Genomic DNA, 24,841 nt, shown 5'->3' with positions numbered 1-24,841 from the left:
ATTAGCCATGATAAATTGCCCTTAGTGTCCAAAATTGCCCTTCGTGTTGGGTGGGGTTACTGGGTTATGGGGATTAGGTGGGGTTACTGGGTTATGGGGATCGGGTGGAGGTGTTGACCTTGGGTAGGGTGCTCTTTCCAAGAGCCAGTGCAGTCTCGATGGGCCGAATGGCCTCCTTCTGCACTGTAAATTCTATGTTAATCTATGATGGAACCCTTTTACAAGAAATACATGGTGCCCATTCGGGCCAGACAAAAATGAAGGTTTGTAGCTATATCTGGTGGTCAGGAATCAATAAAACTATTGAGGAAGTATTATGGCAATGCGTTCCCTGCTACACTCAACAATCATTACCTCCTTTAGCCAAACTCCATCCCTGCGAGTGGTTGGGCCTCTCATGGACCAGAATGCAAGATGACTATGCAGGCCCTTTCTTAGACAGGATGTTCTTGACTTGGTAGTCCCTCATTCCAAATGGCCATTCATACAAGAGATGGGAGCTACAGCTTCAGCAGCTACTATGGACGCCTTAGGCCGGACATTCGGCTTTCACGGCCTGTCAGAAGTCATTGGGTGGATTCTCCAATAATGGGGCTATGACCCCACGTCGGCGTGAAAAGCGGCGCCAACCACTCCGGCGTCAGCGGTCACCGATAATGGGGAATGCTCCCCTTCCTAGGGGACTAGGTTGGCGCCGGAGTGGTCCCCGCAGCTCCAGCCGGTGCTGAATGGCCGGCTCGAGTTCGCGCATGCGTGGAACGGCCAGTGTGATTCCACGCATGTACGGAACGGCCGGCGCGGGGGTTCCCTTTTCCGCGCCGACCCGGGGCAATATGGCGGAGCCCTAGAGGTGTCCGGCGCGTAGTAAAATAGGCCCCCATGGAACCAGCCCGCCCGCTGATCGGTAGGCCCAATCACGGGCCAGGCCACCGTGTGGGCACCCCCCCCCCCCCCCCACCACCACCCCGCGGTCGGATCCCCCCGCCCGGATGGTCCTCGCAGACTCACCTTCCAGGTCCCGCCGTGTGGGACCTGAGTAACCCATGCTGGTGGGACTCAGCCGAACATGTCGGCCACTTGGCCCATTGGGGCCCGGAGAATCGCCGGGGGGCCACTGTCAATGGCCCCTGACCGACGCAGCGGGAATCCCGCAGGCGCCCGAGAATGGGGAAGCCGGCGTCGGGGTGTGAGTCTCGCATCTCCCCCCCCCCCCCCGGGATTCTCCGACTCGGCGCCCCGGCCACTGTGTCCGATAATGGTACTCCTTTTACTGGAGTCTATTTTCAATGCTTTCTTCAGACGAACAGGATCTGGCAGACTAGGGCAGCCCCATATCACCCTGCATCCAGCGGTTTGATGGAATGGGCTGTACAGACTTTTAAGAATGCCACGAGGAAGCAATCAGACCGATCAGTGAGCCATCAGTTGGCTAACGTCCTGTTGTCCTACAACACGACCCACCCATGGTATTATGCCAGATGAATAGCTTATGGGCTGTCACCTGTGAACCCATTTGGACTTGATGGGTGTGATTTAACAAAATAAAACCAGCCCCATTTTGGGTGCGAATAGCGAGGTGTTTCTCAGAGCCTGCAGCATCGAGAACGATCCCACTATCAAACTGGACTTTGGTTTTTTTGGGGTCCTCTGCACGGAATGCTCTGCTGAGGCTGCACTTACCTCACTATTTGGTCAGTGCAGGAAGAGATCGGGGTGCCATTTTTAAATGCCACCCTGACCTCTCAACCACACACAGTGGCCTCTGGACCGCCCCAACTCCCGAACTTGCCGATTGGGGGGCTCCTTGAGTTCTCTACCCCAACCCATCCCATCTCATAAGGGCAGGGCACCCTCGGGCCCGATCCCCGGCACAGGCAACCTCCACCCGGGCACCTTAGTAATGCCAGCATGGCACCCTGGCAATGTCCCTGGCAGAGCAACCTGGCATCCAGTGCTGTATTGATTTATTGCTATTGACTTCAATGGAAATAAAAATCATGCTGCTAATTTATTAGCATGTCTGCTTGTGTAGCCATGAGGGAAGGGAAAAAAATTGACTCGACCATGATTCCCAAATAATAAAAATAATTGAAGGACTTCCAAATGTTGGAACAATATTAAAACGGCCATCTGAATCAGTTACCAGACCCCACCAAAAAGAAAGATTTATAGAAGAGCAGGAATGAAAAATTGTCAAATAAAGTCTCTTAAATGAAAAACAATCCATTAACTATCTAAAGAATGAATCTGACATTTAATTGATCATATTTTAAAAATATAAAATGCAATAGGACCAGTCTCTCCATGAAAATTAACACTAACTCGCATTGCCTTACAGGCACAGGTATAACATGAGGATGTCTATGTACTTTCATTAATAGCATTTTATAAATGACAGGAATAAGTCCTGAAGGGGGCCGAATCTTAGGTTAAGGCACCATCTCACCCACAATGTAAAGCATTGAATTTAATGATAAACAGCATCGGTCAAACATAAGTAGATTTTTAAAACATTGTTAATTTTCGATCAAATGTGGAGAGAAGATTTTATTTTATTTCAAAAGGTAACTGAGATAGTTTGTATAGACCTCAGCATGTGAAAAAAGATGTTTGGAGAGAAGGACAGTGCCATAATGGTGTGATTTGCTGCATTACAATTACAACACCATCTGTTGTCTTTCAGTCACTACAGACCGTGGTGCGAAAGAGGTCAAATTCTATTTTTATCTATACCTTTAGTCACATCTGAGCTTACCAGCACAGAAATGGAAAATTATTGTGGGTGATTACCTAATGATGTCTACATGTATATATCGTAAACACAATAGTTGGAACTCACAGGAACAGAAGGATTTCTCACACTGATGCTTGGGGTTGTTGCTCGAAGTGCTCCACTGGCTCCATGGTAATACTTAAAGCAGATTTTTGTTTCAGCTGAAAGATAAAGGTCATATTAAAGCTTCAGCAGATCACTATGTGAAACATTCATTCCTGTTGTTTTGCTGTTGTGGTTTGTACTAAACAAGAGCTACATTTTGATTAATTATAAATTTATTCTTTATTTTAGAATTGTGGGGAAAAAAAACTTTCTTACAAGTTTTCTCCCCCTAATCTATTATTTTAAAATCATGTTGTTTCCATTTATGGAATTGTTCTACCTTCTGGTACTTCACCCAAGTAGCCATTATTCACTTCTGAATCTTGACAGCAAGTGTCAATGGAGTATTTGACTGTGCAGGCATCAAAGTCAAGTACACTGTCATTCTCATACAACATCCAGATGTATGCACAACCAGCAAGATCACTCGTTGGCAGTTAGGTGCAGGAATTTACATTCCATAATCTCCAGCATATTTCAAAGAAGCAACAACACGCCAATCACACAACATTGCAAAGATACTCATTAAGCGCAAAGAAAGAACAGAGTTTATGTTTAGATGTCTTTGTTTAAAGCAATCATTTCCTGTGACATTCGTTCATTCACTGTTGTCATCCTCTTCCCAGAAGGCTGACTGCTATGAATCTCCCCACGTCTGTCCTGTGTGGCCCTTGTAATATTAAATAACCTTTTTTTTGCAGATCCATTTGCACAAGCATTAAACTTGTTAAGGGGGTAAGATGTGTCTCATCCACATAAAAATAGGCTGCACATTCACAAGCTCAATTGCAGCAAATTCAACACCATGCTTACATTAGCCTACTCAGCATCAGGTCTGAGCTTAATCTAGATAAAGAAATTATGAATTTAGGACTTTTAAAGAAATTATGAATTAAAAGCTGGAGTAGGCCCCTCGATCCTGCTCAATCTAGCTTAAAAAAAGCCTACTGAGAATACAGTTTATCCCTTTTAATCTTCCAAGGATTGTTCCGGAATCAAGAGATACTGCTGTATTAGAGGGGGATTGATGAGGGAATAATCTCCTAAGTACGAGTTCCTGGAAAAATAAAATAAATGGAAAAGCAATAGGAACGTGAAATAGCCCTTCTTCAACTGATGTGACTGAAGCCCTGAAATTGTTTTCGGTCCGTGTTACTTTACGAAGTCTTACAACACCAGGTTAAAGTCCAACAGGTTTGTTTCGATGTCACTAGCTTTCGGAGCGCTGCTCCTTCCTCAGGTGAATGAAGAGGTATGTTCCAGAAACACATATATAGACAAATTCAAAGATGCCAAACAATGCTAGGAATGCGACCATTAGCAGGTGATTAAATCTTTACAGATCCAGAGATGGGGTAACCCCAGGTTAAAGAGGTGTGAATTGTGTCAAGCTAGGACAGTTGGTAGGATTTTGCAGGCCAGATGGTGGGGGATGAATGTAATGCGACATGAATCCCAGGTCCCGGTTGAGGCCGCACTCATGTGTGCGGAACTTGGCTATAAGTTTCTGCTCGGCGATTCTGCGTTGTCGCGCGTCCTGAAGGCCGCCTTATCATAGAATTTACAGAATTTACAGTGCAGAAGGAGGCCATTCAGCCCATCGAGTCTGCACCGGCTCTTGGAAAGAGCACCCTACCCAAGGTCAACACTGCCACCCTATCCCCATAACCCAGTAACCCCACCCAACACTAAGGGCAATTTTGGACACAAAGGGCAATTTATCATGGCCAATCCACCTAACCTGCACATCTTTGGACTGTGGGAGGAAACCGGAGCACCCGGAGGAAACCCACGCACACACGGGGAGGATGTGCAGACTCCGCACAGACAGTGACCCAAGCTGGAATAGAACCTGGGACCCTGGAGCTGTGAAGCAATTGTGCTATCCACAAGGCTACCGTGCTGCCCCTTGGAGCCTTGGAGAACGCTTCCCCGGAGATGAGAGGCTGAATGCCCTTGACTGCTGAAGTGTTCCCCGACTGGAAGGGAACATTCCTGCCTTGCGATTGTTGCGCGATGTCCGTTCATTCGTTCATGCGAAATCCTACCAACTGTCCTGGCTTGATTCGATTCACTCCTCTTTAACCTGGGGTTACCCCATCTCTGGATCTGTAAAGATTTAATCACCTGCTAATGGTCGCATTCCAAGCATTGTTTGGCATCTTTGAATTTGTCTATATATGTGTTTCTGGAACATACCTCTTCATTCACCTGAGGAAGGAGCAGCGCTCCGAAAGCTAGTGACATCGAAACAAACCTGTTGGACTTTAACCTGGTGTTGTAAGACTTCGTACTGTGCTTACCCCAGTCTAACGCCCGCATCTCCACACCTTGTTACTTTAAGTTAACTTCTGACCCGTGGTAAAATCTCAGCATTTAAGGATTACATGAAGCTTTTCACCTGAGGCATACTTATTCAGTATACGTAGCTTATTTCCCTTCATTCCCGGTGGATCAATTCCATTACATAGATGGTCCTCTGCTACAATCAAGATTAAGCATACTTGCAGGTATGTAAAGTGCAGCAAGGAGTGTTCTACTTTCTACATGGATTTGGAAAGATCGTTTCTGTGTTTGTGTAGTAAAATATTCCTGTTATTTTCTGCTGACAATATAGAAATTTTCGTTTGAAAGATTACTTGGACTGTTTTTAATTAAAGTTGCCCTCCAAGCCACACTCCTTCCTCACTTGGAATTATATCACCTTGTCTTCCCTGCTGCTGGTTCAATATCCTGGAACGCCCTTCCTAATATTACAGGCCAGGGTTTAGAGAACCCCAAAGTGTATCATGGAGTTCACCTGACCCACAACTTTTAATAGATATTGGTTATGGGGAGCACAAGGGTCCACTCTACAGGTGTGATGCAACAGAAATCTAAAGTACTTTTAAAACAAAACAATGTTTATTATATGACTCCAGTTAACATTTTATAAACACACAGTAAACATCTTAGCAACTATCAACTCAAATACTTCCCCCAAAGAATACAGTACTCTATAAGTAACCTTTAATCTTTCCTAGTAACATCTATAAGACAAATACCTCTTTAGCAAAGACAGCAGGTTTAAATTCTGAGAATAGTTATCACTTTTAAATTAGCCAGTGATCTTAAGACATTCTTTTCATACAGAGAGAGATCAAAATTACACCTTTTTTGGCTGGATGCAGCTCCAACTCTGAAAATGAAACTAAACACAAACTGTAGCTGCCAGCTCAAAAACAAAAGTAAAAGCAGACAGCCCAGCTCCACCCACACTCTGACATCACTGCAGCTATTTGATAAACACCCCTTTCTTAAAGGTACATCCACTACAGCTATTTGATAAACACCCTTTCTTAAACGTACACTCACATGATACCACCAGCACGTCTGGTCTAACTGCAGCAGATGCACAGGGGCAGCTCACCGCTACCTTCTCAAGGGCAATTAGGGATCATCACCAAATGCTCACCTTGCCAGTGGCACTCACATTCCAAGAAGGCATTTTTAGAAATTCACAGATGTGTTATTTATTAATGTAAAAGACAGAGCTCAAATGTATACGGTGTCTGGAATTTTCTGTCCCCTCCCGGCGGTAAGATCTTCTGATCCCGCCGAAGTCTACAGACATTTGAACAGCTCGCATCCACCATGTGGGTGGCAGGGGGGAGGGGCTTCAAAGTGAAGTACGACTTTTGAACATGGGAAAATGCAGCATACAATTTGCCCATTACTAGGTCCCACAAACAACGGTGAAATAAACGGTCAGTTAATCTGCTTCTGCTGATGTTGGTTATGGGGTAAGTATTGTCCAGGACTCTGGCGGAGGACTGCAGCGGCCGCGCCGTGCTTCATGGCGGACATAGCCCATGGACTCGGACTTCAAAAATAGTGCCCCCCTTTGGCCGGCTCATGCATCCTAGACTGCCCCACCACAGTGCCCCCAGCCCCGAATAATGTTTCCCCTACCCACGGATCAGCTCTTCCTAGACTGTGGCGGCTCGTTTTATTGATGACAGAATCACTTTTGTAATGTTATATTTCGCTCCATTGAAAACTTACAAATGTTCTCTTCTTTTTATTTTTCAATTGGTCGGTCAAAAATACTCACCTTTAAATTGCTTTGTCTCCAATGTTCCCTTTAAAATTTAGTTGCTGTCTGAAACCTGTTTTTTTTCAGAGTACAGACCTTGTAAATATTTTCTGCGTGGTCATACACATGCATTATTCATCACAGAGTGAAGCGCGAATGCTATCGCTCAACTTGCTGCATGGCTGTGCGCCCACGCAACTCAGCAGGAACATTAATAATGTTCTTTTCCTACTAAGACTGGCATAATCAGTGTTTTATTGTTCCAGTGTAAAGCCTGCTTTTAACATATATCAAATCAATGGAAGAACTTGAGCCTATAGTAAACATAAAAGTTATGAAATTTAACAGAAAATAAATGAACTATTAACTCAGGGGGAGGGGGAAGCTGTAGCACAGAGTGATTCAGCAGATATTCAGTGGGTGGGATTCTCCAATCCCCCAGCCACGTGTCTCTTGGTGGCGCGTTATTCACTGACAACAGGATTCTCTCTTCCCAATGCTTTTTAATGGAATTTCCCATTGAAGCCCCCCGACACCTCCGGGAAACCCACCGGCGAGGGTGCACTGCCAGTGGGAAAAGAGAATCCCATCGGACGCAGAATTCCGGACAGTATTTCATTACAGGGCAAAGAATAAAACCTATTCAACTGAACAGATGCATTTGTTCCAGCTTTATTATTTCATTCAGTGCTTAATTATTTTAGTACACTTAAAAGGGTCCTAGCAGGCAGAGATGGGTGAAAGGCTGCTGGTGCCCATTGTAGGCCAGGCAATTTTTTTCCAGGGTGTGCAATGGTCCCCAGGAGAGAACGTGGGAGGTACGGGTAAATGGAGATTTTTTAAATTATGTATCTCAACCTCCTTTTCAGTTTGAAATAGGCATGCTGCTGCTAGAGTGGTACTCGGGCACTCCATTATAGGGCAAATGAAAATCAGTGGCCTGACAAGTTTTGATGTGGAGAAGCCGTCGTTGAACTGGGGTGGGCACAGTGTGGTGGTATGTATTAAGGGTAATACGGTACACCATGAATGCCGAGGAGCCATTGGAGGACAGATGCTGGATCCTGATTGGATCCGCCACCTACTGGGCTCCACCCAGATAGGAGGGGTATAAGAACCTGGGTTTAATCCCCGCAGCTGCATTCTGTGACTGAGCTGCTGGGGAACGAGTCTGAACAAGTCTGCTCAATAAAGCCTCGATTGATGTTCTTTACGTCTCACCTCGTGTGTGATCAATGGTGCTACACACAGTAAGATGTCTTCCAACACCAGGATAAAGTCCAACAGGTGTGTTTCAAATCACTAGCTTTCCGACTGTAGCTCCTTCCTCAGGCGAATCCATACTCCAATGTACTGTGCTGTTCCCCTGTTTCTCCTCTATGCAACCCAGCAATCCATTTAAATGATACAATGGCCTAGATTTTGCTGTTGTAATAACAACAGATACATTCGCATTCATCACCGTTATTCGTGTGAAACTGACAAACCTCTGACACCCGGACGTGCATAGTTAAGTGTGGAAATCCAATTGCTGCTGACAGTAATTCCCAGCTCCTCCACAGAGTGTGCTGTTCAACTCCTTGCAAATGGAATCGCTAATTTGAGGAGAACTTCCACTTTTTACGCTACCCTTGAAAAAGTTGCACTTTGTTGAATGATGTATAAATGGGTTTTTAAACAGTATGCTAAGTCACAATTACTTATGAACAGCACCTCTGACCTTGGAAAAATAAAATTAGACTCCTGGAATGTCAAAGTCTACATTCCATGCTCAAAATTAAATAGATATTTTATATAATAAAAAGTAAGTCTTAAGTTTGTTTATGATTTTTCAGCTGTTCACTGCGATGAAGTTACTGTGAAAAGCCCCTAGTTGCCACATTCCAACTCCTGTTCAGGTACACAGAGGGAGAATTCAGAATGTCCAAATGACCTAACAGCACATCTTTCAGGACTTGTGGGAGGAAACCGGAGCATCCGCAGGAAACCAACGTAGACACAGGGAGAACGTGCAGACTCTGCACAGACAGTGACCCAAGCCCGGAATCGAACTTGGGGCCCTGGTGCTGTGAAGCAAAAGTCCTAACCACAGTACTACCTCTAGATCGATTACAGGACCATTAGGCTGATCGCTTCAATTTCTCCGGATCAACATTTTAGAACAATGTAACCACTAAAAATAGATTTCTTTTTTGCTATACTTAGTCCTTCAATGTCGTGCTTATTTTTGAACAGAAATAGATGATTAAATAAGTATTGAGCCTCAATATATAAATTAATAAATAATTTATCAAATAGTTATTAAGACTGGATAATATACTGATGTTTGAAGTTTAAAAATATTCATTAGCTCTAAGCCATATGCCTAAACATACTGCCATTGTCCATAGGAACAGAAAGCATTCAGATACCAAATGGAACATGGACCTCATTCATCCGTCACTGTTCTTGAGCAAATGAAGGAGAATAAATTAAGAATTGTCCAAATTTAGATAAAAGAAAGATCACTGCTCCATGTACATAAATGGCTAAATTCAATAACATTAACCCACTACCAACAAATTACCAATTGGCTAATTACAACTGACCTGATTCGAGATGCAATAATCCTAATTCAATGGTAAAAAGTGGGTTTGGGGAACAATCTTGTTGTTTGAAGTGAGTACTCCCTGGGGCAGGCTTTGGGGAATTTGTTGCCAATTGGAAACCTGAGGATGATTCTACCTGGGGTGATCACCCAATTGAAGTTGTAAAAGTTGGTTGTGTATTTGATAAGTATACATTTTTCATTTGAATAAACTATTATTTGCTATTTCAGAGTCCTGTCATACCTTGTAGTCAAGTTTTACTTGAACAGACTTCCGGTTGCGGCGATGTCCAGCTAAGCCGCACGTTTCGGCGGCTCCAGCTCGAACGGACCTTCGGGCTCTTTTAAGAGCCCCAGCGGGGAATTTTTTCAGGACGAAACTCGGTGTGGGGTGAGACATCAGGGAGTCCCCCCCCAACGAAAGAGAAAAATATCGGCGGGGGCGGCCAGATCGCGAAGAATCCTCGAAGATAGGGACAGGAGAAAAAAGGAGCAAGATGGCGGCGGAGAAAGCCCAGGCGACATGGGGGCCAGACCAAGACGGATTTTTAAGACGGTGTGTGGAGCTGCTTAAGAAGGAAGTGCTGACCCCGATGCTACAGGCAATTGAGGGGCTTAAGGAGGCACAAAAGACCCAGGAGACGGAGCTCCGCGTGGTGGAGCAGAAGGTGACGGACAACGAAGACGAGATCCTGGGCCTGGCGGTCAAAACGCAGACGCACGAGGTGCTCCACAAAAAGTGCATTGAAAGGATTGAAGCCCTAGAAAACAGAGCACGGAGAAAGAACCTTCGGATCCTGGGTCTCCCCGAGGGAGTGGAAGGAGCGGACTGCGGGGCTTACGTGAGCACGATGCTAAGCTCGCTAATGGGAGCGGAGGCCCCCTCGGGCCCCTTGGAAGTGGAAGGGGCTCATCGGGTCCCTGCGAGGAGACCAAAGGCGGGAGAACCACCTAGGGCGACGATCGTGCGATTTCATCGCTTCAATGACAGAGAAGTGGTTCTGAGATGGGCCAAAAAGGTACAAAGTAGTAGATGGGAGAATGCGGTGGTACGGGTGTACCAGGATTGGAGTGCGGAGGTGGCGAGAAGGAGGGCGAGTTTTAATCGAGCCAAGGAGATGCTACACAAGAAGAAGGTGAAGTTCGGGATGCTGCAGCCGGCCCGATTGTGGGTCACGTACCAGGAGAGACATCACTACTTCGAAACGGCGGAAGAAGCATGGACCTTTATTAAAAACGAGAAACTGGATCGGAACTGAGGGACTGATGTTAGAGGGGAAATGACAATGCCAATGTATATAGGGATGTAAATTGGGAAGGGGGGGACACTAAGAAATGTGGGCGCCAGTGGGGGAAAGAACAGACATAGGCGGGGGATGGGGAATGGGAGTGGGGCGGTAGAGGGAGCTGCGCCACAAGGGGCGGGACAACTATAGAGAATACGGGGCTTACTGTCCTTGTTCCCGCGCCAGAAAGGTGATGGCGGGAAGATAGGCGCAAGGTAGATGGGAGTTCCCCACACCGGGGGGTCAAGGAGTGAGCGGGAGAAGCCGGGGTCAGTTGAAGTCAGCTGACTTTCGGAAGTAATATGGGGGGAGCAATCATGCTAGATGGTGATCTAGCGGGGGGGGGGGGGGATAACTGGGTTGCTGCTGTAGAAATCAAGGAGGAACTGGTTAAAGAAAGGGTAGTCGGGGCTGGAATGCGCCACCTGGGAACGGGTGGGAGCGCGGAACCGGGACGTGGGACTGGCCTAGAGAGGGTGATGGCTAGTCGACACGGGAAGGGGGCAGGTAGCCCCCCAGTGCGGCTGATCACGTGGAATGTGAGAGGCCTAAATGGGCCGATTAAAAGAGCCCGAGTGTTTGCGCACTTGAAAGGACGGAGGGCAGACGTGGCCATGCTTCAGGAGACGCACCTGAAGGTGGCGGACCAAGTTAGGTTAAGGAAAGGATGGGTGGGACAGGTGTTCCACTCAGGGCTGGATGCAAAGAACAGAGGGGTGGCCATACTGGTGGGGAAACGGGTATCATTCGAAGCTAGGAGCATTGTAGCAGATAGCGGAGGCAGATATGTGATGGTGAGTGGCAGACTGGAGGGAACGGAGGTCGTGTTGGTTAACGTATATGCCCCGAATTGGGATGATGCGGGATTCATGAAGCGGATGCTGGGACATATCCCGGACCTGGAGGTAGGAAACCTGATAATGGGGGGAGACTTCAACACCGTGTTGGACCCAGGGTTAGATAGATCTAGATCTAGGACCGGAAGAAGGCCGGCAGCGGCCAAGGTGCTTAAGAGGTTTATGGACCAAATGGGGGGAGTGGATCCATGGCGATTTGTTAGGCCGAAGGCCAAAGAGTTCTCCTTCTTCTCCCATGTTCACAAGGTGTATTCCCGGATAGATTTCTTTGTTTTGGGAAGGTCGCTGATCTCGAGGGTGGAAGAAACTGAGTATTCAGCCATAGCTATCTCAGATCATGCCCCACATTGGGTGGACCTGGAACTAGGAGAGGAGAGGGAGCAGCGTGCACTCTGGCGATTAGATGTGGGATTGCTGGCGGATGAGGGAGTCTGTGGAAGGGTGCGGGGATGTATCGAGAGATACCTGGAGGCCAATGACGACGGGGAGGTCCGAGTGGGAGTAGTATGGGAAGCACTAAAGGCGGTGGTCAGAGGAGAGCTGATCTCCATCAGGGCCCACAAACGGAAAATAGAGGCCAAGGAAAGGGAAAAATTACTGGGGGAGATTTTAAGGGTAGATAAAGAATACGCGGAGGCCCCGGAGGAAGGACTATACAGGGAGAGACGACGACTCCAGACGGAGTTCGACCTTTTGACCACTAGGAGGGCGGAGGCGCAGTGGAGGAAGGCACAGGGGATGAGATATGAATATGGGGAAAAGGCGAGTCGCCTGTTGGCCCATCAGCTGCGAAAGAGGACAGCGACGAGGGAGATAGGGGGAATTAGAGATGAAAAGGGAGCTACGGTGCGGAGAGCAGGGAAGATCAACGAGGTGTTTAAGACCTTTTACGAAAGACTTTATAGGTCCCAACCCCCGGAGGGAAAAGAGGAGATACGGCAGTTTTTGGACCAATTAAGGTTCCCGAGGGTGGAGGAGCAGGAGGTGGAAGGCCTGGGGGCACCAATTGGGGTGGACGAGGTTACCAAGGGGCTGGGGAACATGCAGGCAGGGAAGGCCCCGGGACCAGACGGGTTCCCGGTGGAATTTTATAGAAAATATGTGGCTTTGCTGGCCCCGCTGTTGGTAAGGACTTTTAACGAGGCCAGAGAAGGGGGGACCCTACCCCCGACAATGTCGGAGGCGACAATATCGCTAATTTTCAAGCGGGATAAAGATCCGCTGCAGTGCGGGTCCTATAGGCCTATCTCACTGCTAAATGTGGACGCCAAGTTGCTAGCAAAGGTGCTGGCAACGAGGATAGAGGATTGTGTCCCGGGGGTGGTGCACGAAGACCAGACAGGATTCGTAAAGGGGAGACAACTAAATGTCAACGTGCGACGGCTATTAGGGGTGATAATGATGCCCCCAGTAGAGGGGGAGGCAGAGATAGTGGCGGCAATGGATGCAGAGAAGGCATTTGATAGGGTGGAGTGGGAGTATCTATGGGAGGTGCTGAGGAGGTTCGGGTTCGGGGACGGGTTTGTTAGCTGGGTCAAACTCCTCTATGGGGCCCCATCGGCAATTGTGGTCACGGGTCGGCAAAGGTCGGAGTATTTTCGACTACACAGGGGAACAAGACAGGGATGCCCGTTGTCCCCATTACTGTTCGCGTTGGCAATTGAACCACTGGCCATAGCGCTGAGAGACTCCAGAAAATGGAGAGGGGTGATTAGAGGGGGAGAGGAACACCGAGTGTCACTCTACGCGGATGACCTACTGCTGTATGTGGCGGACCCAGTGGGGGGGATGACAGAGGTCATGCAGATATTGAGGGAGTTCAGAGATTTCTCGAGATATAGGCTTAACATGGGAAACAGTGAACTTTTTGTGATACACCCTGGGGACCAGAGTAGAGGGATAGATGGTCTACCGCTAAAGAGAGTGGAAAGAAACTTTCGATACCTGGGGATTCAGATAGCCAGGAGCTGGGGAACCTTACACAGACTTAATCTGACACGACTGGTGGAACAAATGGAAGAGGATTTCAAAAGGTGGGACATGCAGCCGCTGTCACTGGCGGGCAGAGTGCAGGCAATTAAGATGATGGTCCTCCCGAGGTTCCTATTTGTGTTCCAATGTCTCCCTATACTGATCACTAAGGCCTTTTTAAAAAAAATAGACAGGAGCATCACGAGCTTCGTGTGGGCAGGGAAGGTCCCGAGGGTAAGGAGGGAGTTCTTACAACGTAGTAGAGACAGAGGGGGACTGGCGCTGCCGAATTTGTGCGACTACTACTGGGCCACCAATGTGGCGATGATTCGTAAATGGATGATAGAGGGAGAGGGAGCGGCATGGAAAAGACTAGAGATGAAGTCCTGTAAAGGGACGAGTCTAGAAGCGCTGGTGACGGCGCCACTACCGCTCTCACCAAAAAAATTTACCACGAACCCAGTGGTGGCGGCAACATTAAGTATCTGGGGGCAATGGAGGCGACAGAGAGGTGTGTTGGGAGCCTTGGTGGGGTCCCCAATTAGGAACAACCATAGGTTTGCCCCAGGGAGGCTGGATGGAGGATTCCAGAGCTGGCACCAGTTGGGAATCAGGAGAGTGGGAGATTTATTTATAGACGGGACATTTGCGAGCTTGGGAGCGCTGGTGGAAAAGTATAAGCTGCCCCGGGGAAATTTCTTTAGGTATATGCAGGTGAGGGCGTTCACAAGACAACAGGTGAGGGAATTTCCGCTGCTCCCGACACAGGGGATCCAGGATAGAGTGCTTTCGGGGGTGTGGGTCGGGGAGGGCAAGGTGTCAGAGATATACCGGGAGATGAGAGAAGAGGGGGAGGAGCTGGTGGGCGAACTGAAAGGAAAATGGGAAGAAGAGCTCGGGGAGGAGATTGAGGAGGGTTTGTGGGCTGATGCCCTAAGCAGGGTAAATTCCTCTTCCTCGTGTGCCAGGCTTGGCCTGATCCAATTTAAGGTGCTGCATAGAGCACACATAACGGGAGCTAGGTTGAGCAGGTTCTTCGGAGTGGAGGACAAGTGTGGGAGGTGCGGCGGAAGCCCGGCAAACCACACACATATGTTTTGGTTGTGTCCGGCACTGGAGGGGTATTGGAGGGGAGTGACGGGAGTGATTTCAAAGGTGGTGAAGGTCCGGGTCAAACCAGGCTGGGGGTTAGCTTTATTTGGAGTTGCGGATGAGCCGGGAGTGCAGGAGGCGAAAGAGGCCGATGTCGTGGCCTTTGCGTCCCTAGTAGCCCGGCGTAGGATTTTACTCATGTGGAAGGAAGCGAAACCCCCCGGACTGGAGGCCTGGATAAACGATATGGCGGGGTTCATAAAACTGGAGCAGATTAAGTTTGCGCTGAGAGGATCGGCTCAAGGGTTCACCAGGCGGTGGCAACCGTTCCTCGACTACCTAGCGGAACGTTAGAGGGAAGATAGATGACCATCAGCAGCAACCCAGGGGGGAGGGGGGCGGGGGGGAAGGGAGGGAGGGGGGGTAAGATGTTTGGGTTCTGGGAGGGGGAGGGGGGACGGGGGGGGAGTTTCACTTTATGTTATTTGGTTAGTTTACTATGTTAGTTAGTTACTCAATGTTAGATTGTAGTTATCATATTACTTGTACTTTTAATTTCTCTTTTTTGATTTGTAAGGGGGAAAAATTGTGATTGAAAAACTTTAATAAAATATATATTTTTTAAAAAGTTTTACTTGAACAAATGCATTTTTGTGGGTCAATTAGGAATGGAGTAATTAGGTACACATGACCAAATTAACAATCTAAATTTCAATTACATACCTATTTAAAACTGACACCAGTTAAACACTCACTAAATTAGCAAGTAAATTAGTTTAAAAATGTGATCAACCGAAGGTAGAAAGAACGGGAAACCCTTCTACCACTTCCTACCTGGCCATAACATCCCGAGCCAATTTACAATGAATAGCTCTGGATCTTAAATATCCTCAATCCTTTATCTTTCAGATTATATCCACCTCAAACTTTTTCTTCCAATGTGACATAGATCATCATTTTGCTGCCCCTCTTTCTGTTGAAAATTGCATGATCTGAGCATTTTGTTTTATTGCTCTCACTGCTGCCCTCACTATTGGGGACATGACAATAACGTTAGTTCAATGATAGCTGCTTGCAGTCCTACCTGGAGCGCAAATTCGAGACTTTGAACATCTGAATTTGGGGAACTGCAAATGTTAAATTATATCCTCTACTAAGACACAAACGACAAATGTGCATTGATATGCCACACTAAGAAGACTGGCACCACAGCCTGGCACCGAGATTATATTGGGTGGCCTGGTGACCAGGTATGGGCCTCTCCTACACACGTGGGTGGGAGGAGGTTCCTAAGTAAATGACCATTAATTGGCCACTTAAGCGCCTTAATTGACCCTGGGCAAGCAGAACACCTGATGCTACCCCTGCTGCTGATAAAGTTGCAGTAGGGGTGAGGGTGGGCGAGTAGGTGCTGGGAGTGGTGCCATTGGCGTCTATTCCAATTGTAACCCTCTCTTCCCTAGAGCTTGGCCTGTAAATATCCAGCACAAAGCTCTGTACGTGCTTAAAGCCCGTGAGATCTCTAATTTCACCAGTTCTGACAAAATCTTCAACCTGAAACAAGTCTGTTTCCCTCTCCATCGATGCTGCGTGACCTGCTGAGTGTTTTGGGCATTCTCTGTTTTTATCTAATTTTTCCTATTCGTACAAAGGCCTACCTCTCCCATGTCATCTGATCCCAGCTTCAAATCTCTCCAAATCCCCTGCTTCACACATTCTTTTAGGTTTCCTTCAGTCCTAGCATTCAGATCCTCTGTTCTGTTCTGGGGCTGGATTCTCCCCTACCCAGCGGGGCGGGGGGTCCCGGCGGGATGGAGTGGCGTGAACCACTCCGGCGTCGGGCCGCCCCAAAGGTGCGGAATCCTCCGCACCTTCAGGGGCTAGGCCGGCCCCGGAGTGGTTTGCGCTGCGCCAGCCGGCGGGGAAGGGGCTTGGCGCCACGCCAACCGGTGCCGAAAAGCCTCCGCCGGCCGGCGTGAGTTTACGCATGCGTGGGCGCCCCAGCGTGTGCTGACATCATCCCAGTGCGTGCGCAGAGGGGGTTCATCTCCGCGTCGGCCATGGCGGAGGATCACAGCGGCCGACGTGGAACAATAGAGTGCCCCCACGGCACAGGCCCGCCCGCGGATCGGTGGGCCCCGATCACGGGCCAGGCCACCATGGGGGGACCTCCCGGGGCCAGATCCCCCCGCGCCCATCGAGAATCCCAGAGGTCGCCCACGCCGCCAGGTCCCGGCGGTAAGGACCTACTCTAATTTACGCTGGCGGGACCGGCAAAAAACGGGCGGCCACTCTGCCCATTGCGGGCCGGAGAATCGCCGCCGGGGGCCGCTGCCAGCGGCCACCGACCGGCGCGGCGTGATTCCCGCCCCGCCAAATCCCCGGCGCCGGAGAATTCGGCAGCCGGCAGGGGCGGGTTTCACGCCGCTCCCCGGCGATTTTCCTTCCTGCCCCCTGCTGCCTGTACCACTGTGACCAGAGGCCCCAGCCTACCATTTCCTCCTTACCCAGAACCTGCGCTGTTTCAAGTCAATGGAAGCAAGTTTTCGGCAAAGTATAACATGGCATTTCTCTGTTGTCCATTTCTGCTACTGACCAAGATGAATATTTCAGAGTGAAATTCATGGAGAAAGATGGGGGTTATAACTTCCGAGATCCAGGGTGTCATATCTGCGGTGGTACACCAAAGATGCGCTGGGGAACATCCTGTGGCGCACAAAGACTCCATGAGACAAATAGAGTGAAGTCGATGAGGCTTTATTAAGCGTGTCTGTTCCCCAGCAGCCCGATAGTAAACTGGCATGCGGGGGAAGGCACCGGCTTCTTATACTTCGCCTTCAGGGCGGAATATGAGGTCAACGGCCAACCAGGACCCGGGATCTGTCAGCCAATGACATTCGGGCTTCCAGTCCCACATGACCCCCAATACATACTACCACACATCCGCTGAAGGTTCCAGGATAAGGATCGCAAAGCAATTGCCTGGGAAGTGCAAAGTTCCCATGGGAACTTGTCCTATACAGAGAACCATCTGAAGATTGTGATTTCAATCACAAACTTCAGACCATTCCAATTGGTAAACAGCAATAGTTACCCAGGAAATGTTAGAAGAATTAAAAAAATTCTAATATCTGGGTATCTATTTTACAGACTCACATGGAACCCCCCCATGGGACTCTTCCCCCCCCCCCCCGACCCCCCCCCCCCCACCCCCCCACACACTCCATACGGCCAGGGGACTTCCCCCTACCCCCGACTACCCACTCCATGAGACTCCCCCCTCCTCCCCCACCCCACCTCACCCCAAACCCAACTATTCCCCCAACATATGGGACTCCCCACCCCCACATAGGACTTCCACAACTACCGCCACCCTCTCCCACCTTCCTCTACCCCCACCCCCGCTCCAGGCCTGGGCCGACCTGAGAACCAAATCCAGCTGCCTGACACCTCACCTGGCCGACTGCCTCTGAAGGTCGGGCAAGACAGGATCAAAACATTCTTAAAGTGAGGCGGTAGGAGCGGAGTGGTAATATGACTTTGATTGCCAATCCGCAGGAGTTCAGGGCCGAGCATTGAGAAAAAGTCAAAAGGAGCACAAGACTTCCAAAAAGACTCAGAGAAAGACAGAAAAAATTGTAAAATAAGAAAAGATCAAATTAAAAAAGACACAACCGGGACAGAATTTTGACCATGGAAATCTGTCCCCAACGGCAGAACCAGAAGCAGGCACCACCTCTGCCCACCAGTGGTCACCAACTGTATAAAACGTTGATTAGGCCACAGCTAGAGTATTGTGTGCAGTTCTGGACTCCACATTATTGGAGGTTAGCACTGGAAAGAGAGCTGAGGGGATTTACCAGGATGTTGCCTGAGCTGGAGAGTTTTAGTTATGAAGAGAGATTGGATAGACTGGGGATGTTTTCCTTGGAGCAGAGGAGACTGAGGGGAGACATAGAATCCCTACAGTGCAGAATGAGACCATTCGGCCCATCGAATCTGCACCAACCCGCTGAAAGAGTACCCTACCTAGGCCCACGTCCCTGCCCTATCCCTGTAACCCCACCGAACCTGCACATTCCTGGACTGTGGGAGGAAACTGGAGCACTCGGAGGAAACCCACGCAGACATAGAACATAGAATTTTTTTTACAGCGCAGAAGGAGGCCATTCGGCCCATCGAGTCTGCACCAGCTCTTGGAAAGAGCATCCCACCCAAGGTCAACACCTCACCCTACCACCACAACCCAGCAACCCCACCCAACACTAAGGGCAATTTTGGACACTAAGGGCAATTTATCATGGTCAATCCACCTAACCTGCACATCTTTGGACTATGGGAGGAAACCGGAGCACCCGGAGGAAACACACGCACTCACGGGGAGGATGTGCAGACTCAGCACAGACAGTGACCCAAGCCGGAATCGAACCTGGGACCCTGGAGCTGTGAAGCCACAGTGCTATCCAATTGTGTTACCATGCTGCCCTTACACGGGGAGAATGTACAAACTCCACACTGACAGTCACCCAAGTCGGAATTGAACCCAGGTCACTGGTGCTGCGAGGCAGCAGTGCAAACCACCCTGCCTTCGTGCTGCAATATGATTGAAATATATAAAATTATGAGGGGCATAGATAGAGTAGACAGGAACCAACCTTTTCCCTAGTGGAGGGATCAATGATTGGGGTCATAGATTTAAGGTAAGGGACAGGAGGTTTAGAGGGGAGGTGAGGAAAATCCTTTTTAACCAGTGTGTGGTAGAAGTTTAGAACTCGCTGAAAGGGTGTTGGAGGCAGAGACCCTCATAACATTTAAGAAGCATTTAAATGTGCACTTGCGATCCCAAGGCATACAAGGCTATGGGCCAAGTGCTGGAAAACAGGATTAGAATGGTTAGGTGGTTGTTTTTGACCGGCGCAGATGCAATGGGCCGAAGGGCCTTTTCTACACTGTATTCAATGACACTGTGACTCACATCTCCGCTCTTGCATTTCGCCAGAGACCAAAATCAGTGCCAGGACGAGCAGCGGGGGCATAAGCAACCATGTGGTGGGGGAAACCTGCAGTCAGCTAACAATGCAGCAGCTATGGGTGGGATATAAAAGAGGCTTATAAACAACGGGGAAGTTCTGCCTCATGACCACAACTTTGCTGCTAAATTCCATTGCCATTACCGTAAGACCTATTCAGAGCACAAGGGTGGTACTGGTGTTCTTCAAATTTAAATTTCACTTGTAAATATTTCACATTCCATTGGTTTCTTTTTATTCCTGCATGCATCATCGTTCTTTGTTGAAACCAACTTAATCAGAGAGCTAAATATACAGGCACACCTCATGGTTGCCATGCATGCAGTGGATTTAGGGACGTCTTTTTAATGTGGAAGAAACAATAATGGGCCCAGATCATCTGGTCTCTGGACCAGAGGGCGCAATCCAATGGCCACGCTGCGCCCGAAAGTCAGCTCGCCGCAACCCCAATACCACTTTACATCCCCCGTCCCATCACCCCGAGTCATTCCTGCCAGTCCCAAGCTGCCATTCACCTGCTTCCCTCCCTTATGCCAAGGAGTTAAACGAGGAAGACTGGTGACCTCAGACACAGCTGCACAAAGCAGACTGGTGCAACGGCACCTTTAAACAATCGTGAGCCAGGTGCTATGAGATTTTCTGAACAGTTGACTTAATCTTGAAGGTAGGACACAATTACAAAATGTTTTAATATAATGAGTATTCATGGCATGCAAATGCATTATCAGTAGAAGCCTGCCATGGGACAGTGTGAGGCCAAAGCTCCCTCAAATATGTCTCTGACTTCATCTCTAAATTTGAACCCACTCACGGGAATGTGAAATTTCAGGTCCTGCCTAAGTATGTCACCTCTCTCCCACCTGTATTTTCAGCTCTTACTGGTCCCAGTAAATACCTCCCAAGTACTCTGGGCTGGATTCTCCAATAATGGGGCTATGCCCCCACTCCAGCGTAAAAATGCTAGCGTTTCACTCTGTGCTTTCCTTAAGAAAGTCCTGAGTGATTCTCCCACTTGCAGGGCCCCGGAGTGGTTCTTGCAGCTCTGGCTGCAGATACGGGGCCCTGCACTTCCGGTCGGGAGACCGCGCATGCACACAGCGGTGGCCTGCAGCGCCCCGTGCGACATGGCGGACTCGGACCGCGGAGAGGCAACAAAAATGTAGGTCCCGCCGGAGAATCGCGGGAGGGGCGCCAGTCCGAATTTCCGGTTTGAGGACCATCCCCCCCCCCCCCCCCCCCCAACGGGTCGAATGCAATTTCAGCGCAGAGGCTCGGAGAATCCAGCCCTCTATTTATGATGGAGCAATAGCAGAGGTAATCAACAAATGCATTTAAAAAATAGCTGCAATAGAACTCAAGTATATTAGCAGCAATTAGCAATATATTTTCAATGGCTGTTACAATTTACTTTCCCCCAAAGAAATGAAGAACACATTGCCACACTTCCAGATTCCCTATAAAAAACAGTAACAGCAATATTAAAAGGTGAAATTCTAAGATTAACACAATCTGCTTGCCTACATTGAGCACACACAGGAATCCTATAATTGAGCACCACAGGCCAATTTGCAGGACTCAAGAGTTGACGTTTTTCATTACATTCTGTGACAGTTAAGCACAGTTGTTGAATGAATTACATGCAATTTATTTTCACATTTCAATTCCTTTTAGTCTTCTCAGTTTCAAAACCCGTTACAGGAGCAATTGAATGTTTTGTTGCAAGATGCAGACAAAAATAGAAGCTAATAAATTACCTTGGAGCAGTTGCAACACTTCCTTCTGCCTATATTTTGTAGAATGTGAAGCCCATAGGCCAGCATTCACCCCTGCCAGCTCTGCTAATAACCTGTGAAAAGTCATCAGTTTAAAACACGGGCAGAGTTTCACATGGCAGAATTTAGGACCGCAAACAAACATTTTTATTGTCAAATGAAAAGAATTGTTTCTTGTAACTGTCTCCCATTCTCTAATTATTTTCCTCTCTGTAAGCCTGGTTGTCTTGCAGTCTGTCTCCCTCTCTCCCAATGCTTCTGACACAAATTTCTCTCAATTTCCCATGATCTCACGGGTGCAGACATTTTATTCCTCCTTTCTCTCTTTTCTTATAAATTTCTCCTTCCCACTCGTTTTTCTGTAGGTTTTTGACTCTCTTTATTTACCGCTTTCTGTTTTTTTATGAATAACAGATGGTAATTTTTAAATTCCGTGGCTATTTGCTCAGGTTAGTGAATCACAGCAGAGCAATGACTATCACTGTTTAGTATCTGAATGAGAAATAAAGGAGTCTCTTGATCCATGTTGAAAAACAGAGCAGCTAAAATTATGCTAACGTTGTAATTCAATGCTTTTATGCCAGTGTAAACTGTGCCAATGCAGCAGTTAGTGAGTGCTCCTAAATATCCCATCCAGCTCATTAGAATAAATTTGCATAGCTGCACTTACAGCTTTGCCCTAGTGCAGGCGTACATGGCACACACATTTCATTCTTTATCAAACTGTGAATTGGATTTAGATGCAAGACATCTAAAGCTGGGGGAGGGGAATGTTATAAAAGGAACAAAAGGAAACGGAATGTGATGCATCATACAAACAAGTGGCGGAGAGATACAACATGTGGCAACCTATTTCAAGGATGATTAAATGGAGATGAAAGTTTATGAGGTGGGTGCAAGGAGGGTTTCCCAATGCGCCCTTTCAGGCAAACCTGCCCATAACACAACACAACACAACAATCTTCCTTATATCAGCTGGTAAAAAGACTCCATTATATGTCCACAAGCTAAGGGAGATTGAAACAGGTACATAAGAACATAGAATCATAGAAGCGGGTTCTAACCCCACCATGGCAGGTGATGGCATTTAAATGTCTGGAGAAAAAAGGGGCAGCATGGTGGCTAGCACTGCTGCCTCACAGCTCCAGGGTCTCAGGCTCAATTCCAGCCTTGGGTGACTGTGTGGGGGTAATTTAGCATAGCCAATCGACTTCACCTGCACTTCTCTGGACTGTGGGGAGAAACCGGAGCACCCGGAGGAAACCGGAGCACCCGGAGGAAATCCACGCCGACATGGGGGAAAAGTGCAAACTCCACACAGTCACCAAGGCCAGAAATAATTGAATCCGGGTCTCTGACGCTGTGAGGCAGCAGTGCTAACCATTGTGCCATGGTGCCACCCTAGGACATGGTGTGAATTTAATGTGACGTGACAATGCACCATCACCAACAATACCCTTTATTTCATGGAGGGCTTTAAGATTGTTTTCCAGAAAGTACTATTCCACAGGTACTCACCCCCCATGTCAAGCCCTCTCATAATTGAAGCTCAGTCTTTACCTCTTATGTGAACTCTTCCAGGAGGAAGATAGGACTAGAAGATACATTATACAATTGAGAACTCCACGGTGAAAGCCACAGCACCTCAGGATGTTTTAGAACAACCAAGCTTAATGAGGAACAGGCATCTACTGATGTTCAAATTGGCATGCATTTGTCTGCCATTGTGTTTGTGCTCCTTCAAAGTTGACCCTGCCAAGATGACTTTTCTGATAGACAATGCGGTGCCATTTAGAGGTATCAGATTATATTTAATTAAATATTTAATCAGGAAATAATTTATTGCTGTGAAGTCGAAAGGTGTATTGTTTTTAAAAAGTAGCTATGCTTGGATTTGAGTGCAAAACACCAGGAATAAGGGAAAGTCAGGGCTAGTATAATAAAGTAATCCAAAGTAATAATAATAATCATTATTATCATCACAAGCAGGCTTACATTAACACTGCAATGAAGTTACTATGAAAATTCCCTAGTCGCCACACTACGAAGCCTGTTTGGGCACACTGAGGGACAATTCAGAATGTCCAATTCATCTAACAAGCTTCTTTCGGGAATTGTGGAAGGAAACCGGAGCACCCGGGGGAAACCCACACAGACACAGGGCGAACGTGCAGACTCCACACAGACAGTGACCCAAGCCTGGAATCGAACCTGGGACCCTGGCGCTGTGAAGCAACAGTGCTAACCACTGTGCTACCGTGCTGCCCTTAAAAGTTAACATCTCAGTAAAGTTAGGAAGAAAAGACAAGAAATGGTGGCTTGGTCAAGTGGAATTCATGACCTGCAATATGTGGGAAGTCATGGACACTACCGATGTCTTAGATGACAATATATGCAGGAAGTGTTGCCAGCTGCAGAAATTTGAGCTCTGGTTTCAGAGTTCTGGAGTCATTGTGATGCATCTACGAGGCTGAGAGCTGTATGCATAGCATGTTCAGAGCTGTGGTCACACCATAGCTGAGGAATCTGGAGGCAGAGAGGGAGTGGGTTGCCACCAGGCAGTCTAAGAGATTGAGAGAGGTGGTGCAGGAATTCCCAGGGTCCCACTCACAAATCAGTTTTCTATTTTGGAAGTTGATGAGGGCATTGGTTCTTTAGAGTGCAGTCAGACCACAAGCGGCTCAGTTGTACAAGAGTGGAGGAAGAGAAAAGGAAGAACAATAATAATCGGGGATTTGTTAGTTAGGGGAACAGACAGGCATTTCTGTAGTGATAGACATGACTCCATAATGGTAGTTGCTTCCCTCGTGTCAGAATTTCACCAAGCAACAAAGGACATTGTTCTGGGGGTTGGTAAGCAGCCAGAGGTTGTGGCCCACCTTACCACCACTGACTTATTCAGGAAGGGGGATATGGTCCTGCAGTCAGAATTTAGGGAGCTAGCTAGAAAATTAGGAAGCAGGACTTCAAATGTAGTAATCTCCAGATTACTACCAGTGCCCTGGGCAAGTGAGTACAGAAATAGAAGGATTACACAGATGAGTGTGTGGCTGGAAAGATGGTGCAAGAGAAAAGGCTTAAGATTCCTGCGACACTAGGGGTGGGATTCTCCATCCTTCTACCGTGTGTTTCTCAGCGGCGTGTCCTTTGCTGGAGGTGGGGTTCTTTACTCTCACTGCTGTCAATGGGAATTCCCACTGAAGCCACCCCACCCCACTGGGAAATCCACAGGAGAAGGTGCACTGCTGGTGGGCCCAGAGAATCCTGACAGCGTGAACAGTTTTAGAATTCCG

The 24,841-nt window shown here is 48.0% G+C and overlaps 1 protein-coding gene across 4 annotated transcripts in view; it reads right to left on the bottom strand.

The window, feature by feature from the left end:
- LOC140425013 (E3 ubiquitin-protein ligase HECW1-like) overlaps positions 1–24,841 on the bottom strand; it is an 856,744-nt gene that overhangs the window by 529,823 nt on the left and 302,080 nt on the right. For all 4 annotated transcript variants that reach the window (XM_072508780.1, XM_072508779.1, XM_072508783.1 and 1 more), the window contains one exon: positions 2,840–2,934. In XM_072508780.1, coding sequence (XP_072364881.1) covers positions 2,840–2,934 — 95 coding nt within the window. The remainder of the gene's footprint in view (positions 1–2,839; positions 2,935–24,841) is intronic.

This window comes from Scyliorhinus torazame, chromosome 6 (assembly GCF_047496885.1).
Source record: "Scyliorhinus torazame isolate Kashiwa2021f chromosome 6, sScyTor2.1, whole genome shotgun sequence".
Lineage (NCBI taxonomy): Eukaryota > Metazoa > Chordata > Chondrichthyes > Carcharhiniformes > Scyliorhinidae > Scyliorhinus > Scyliorhinus torazame.
The sequence above is the reverse complement of the archived record's forward strand: the minus strand, read 5'-3'. Positions and strand labels throughout refer to the sequence as shown.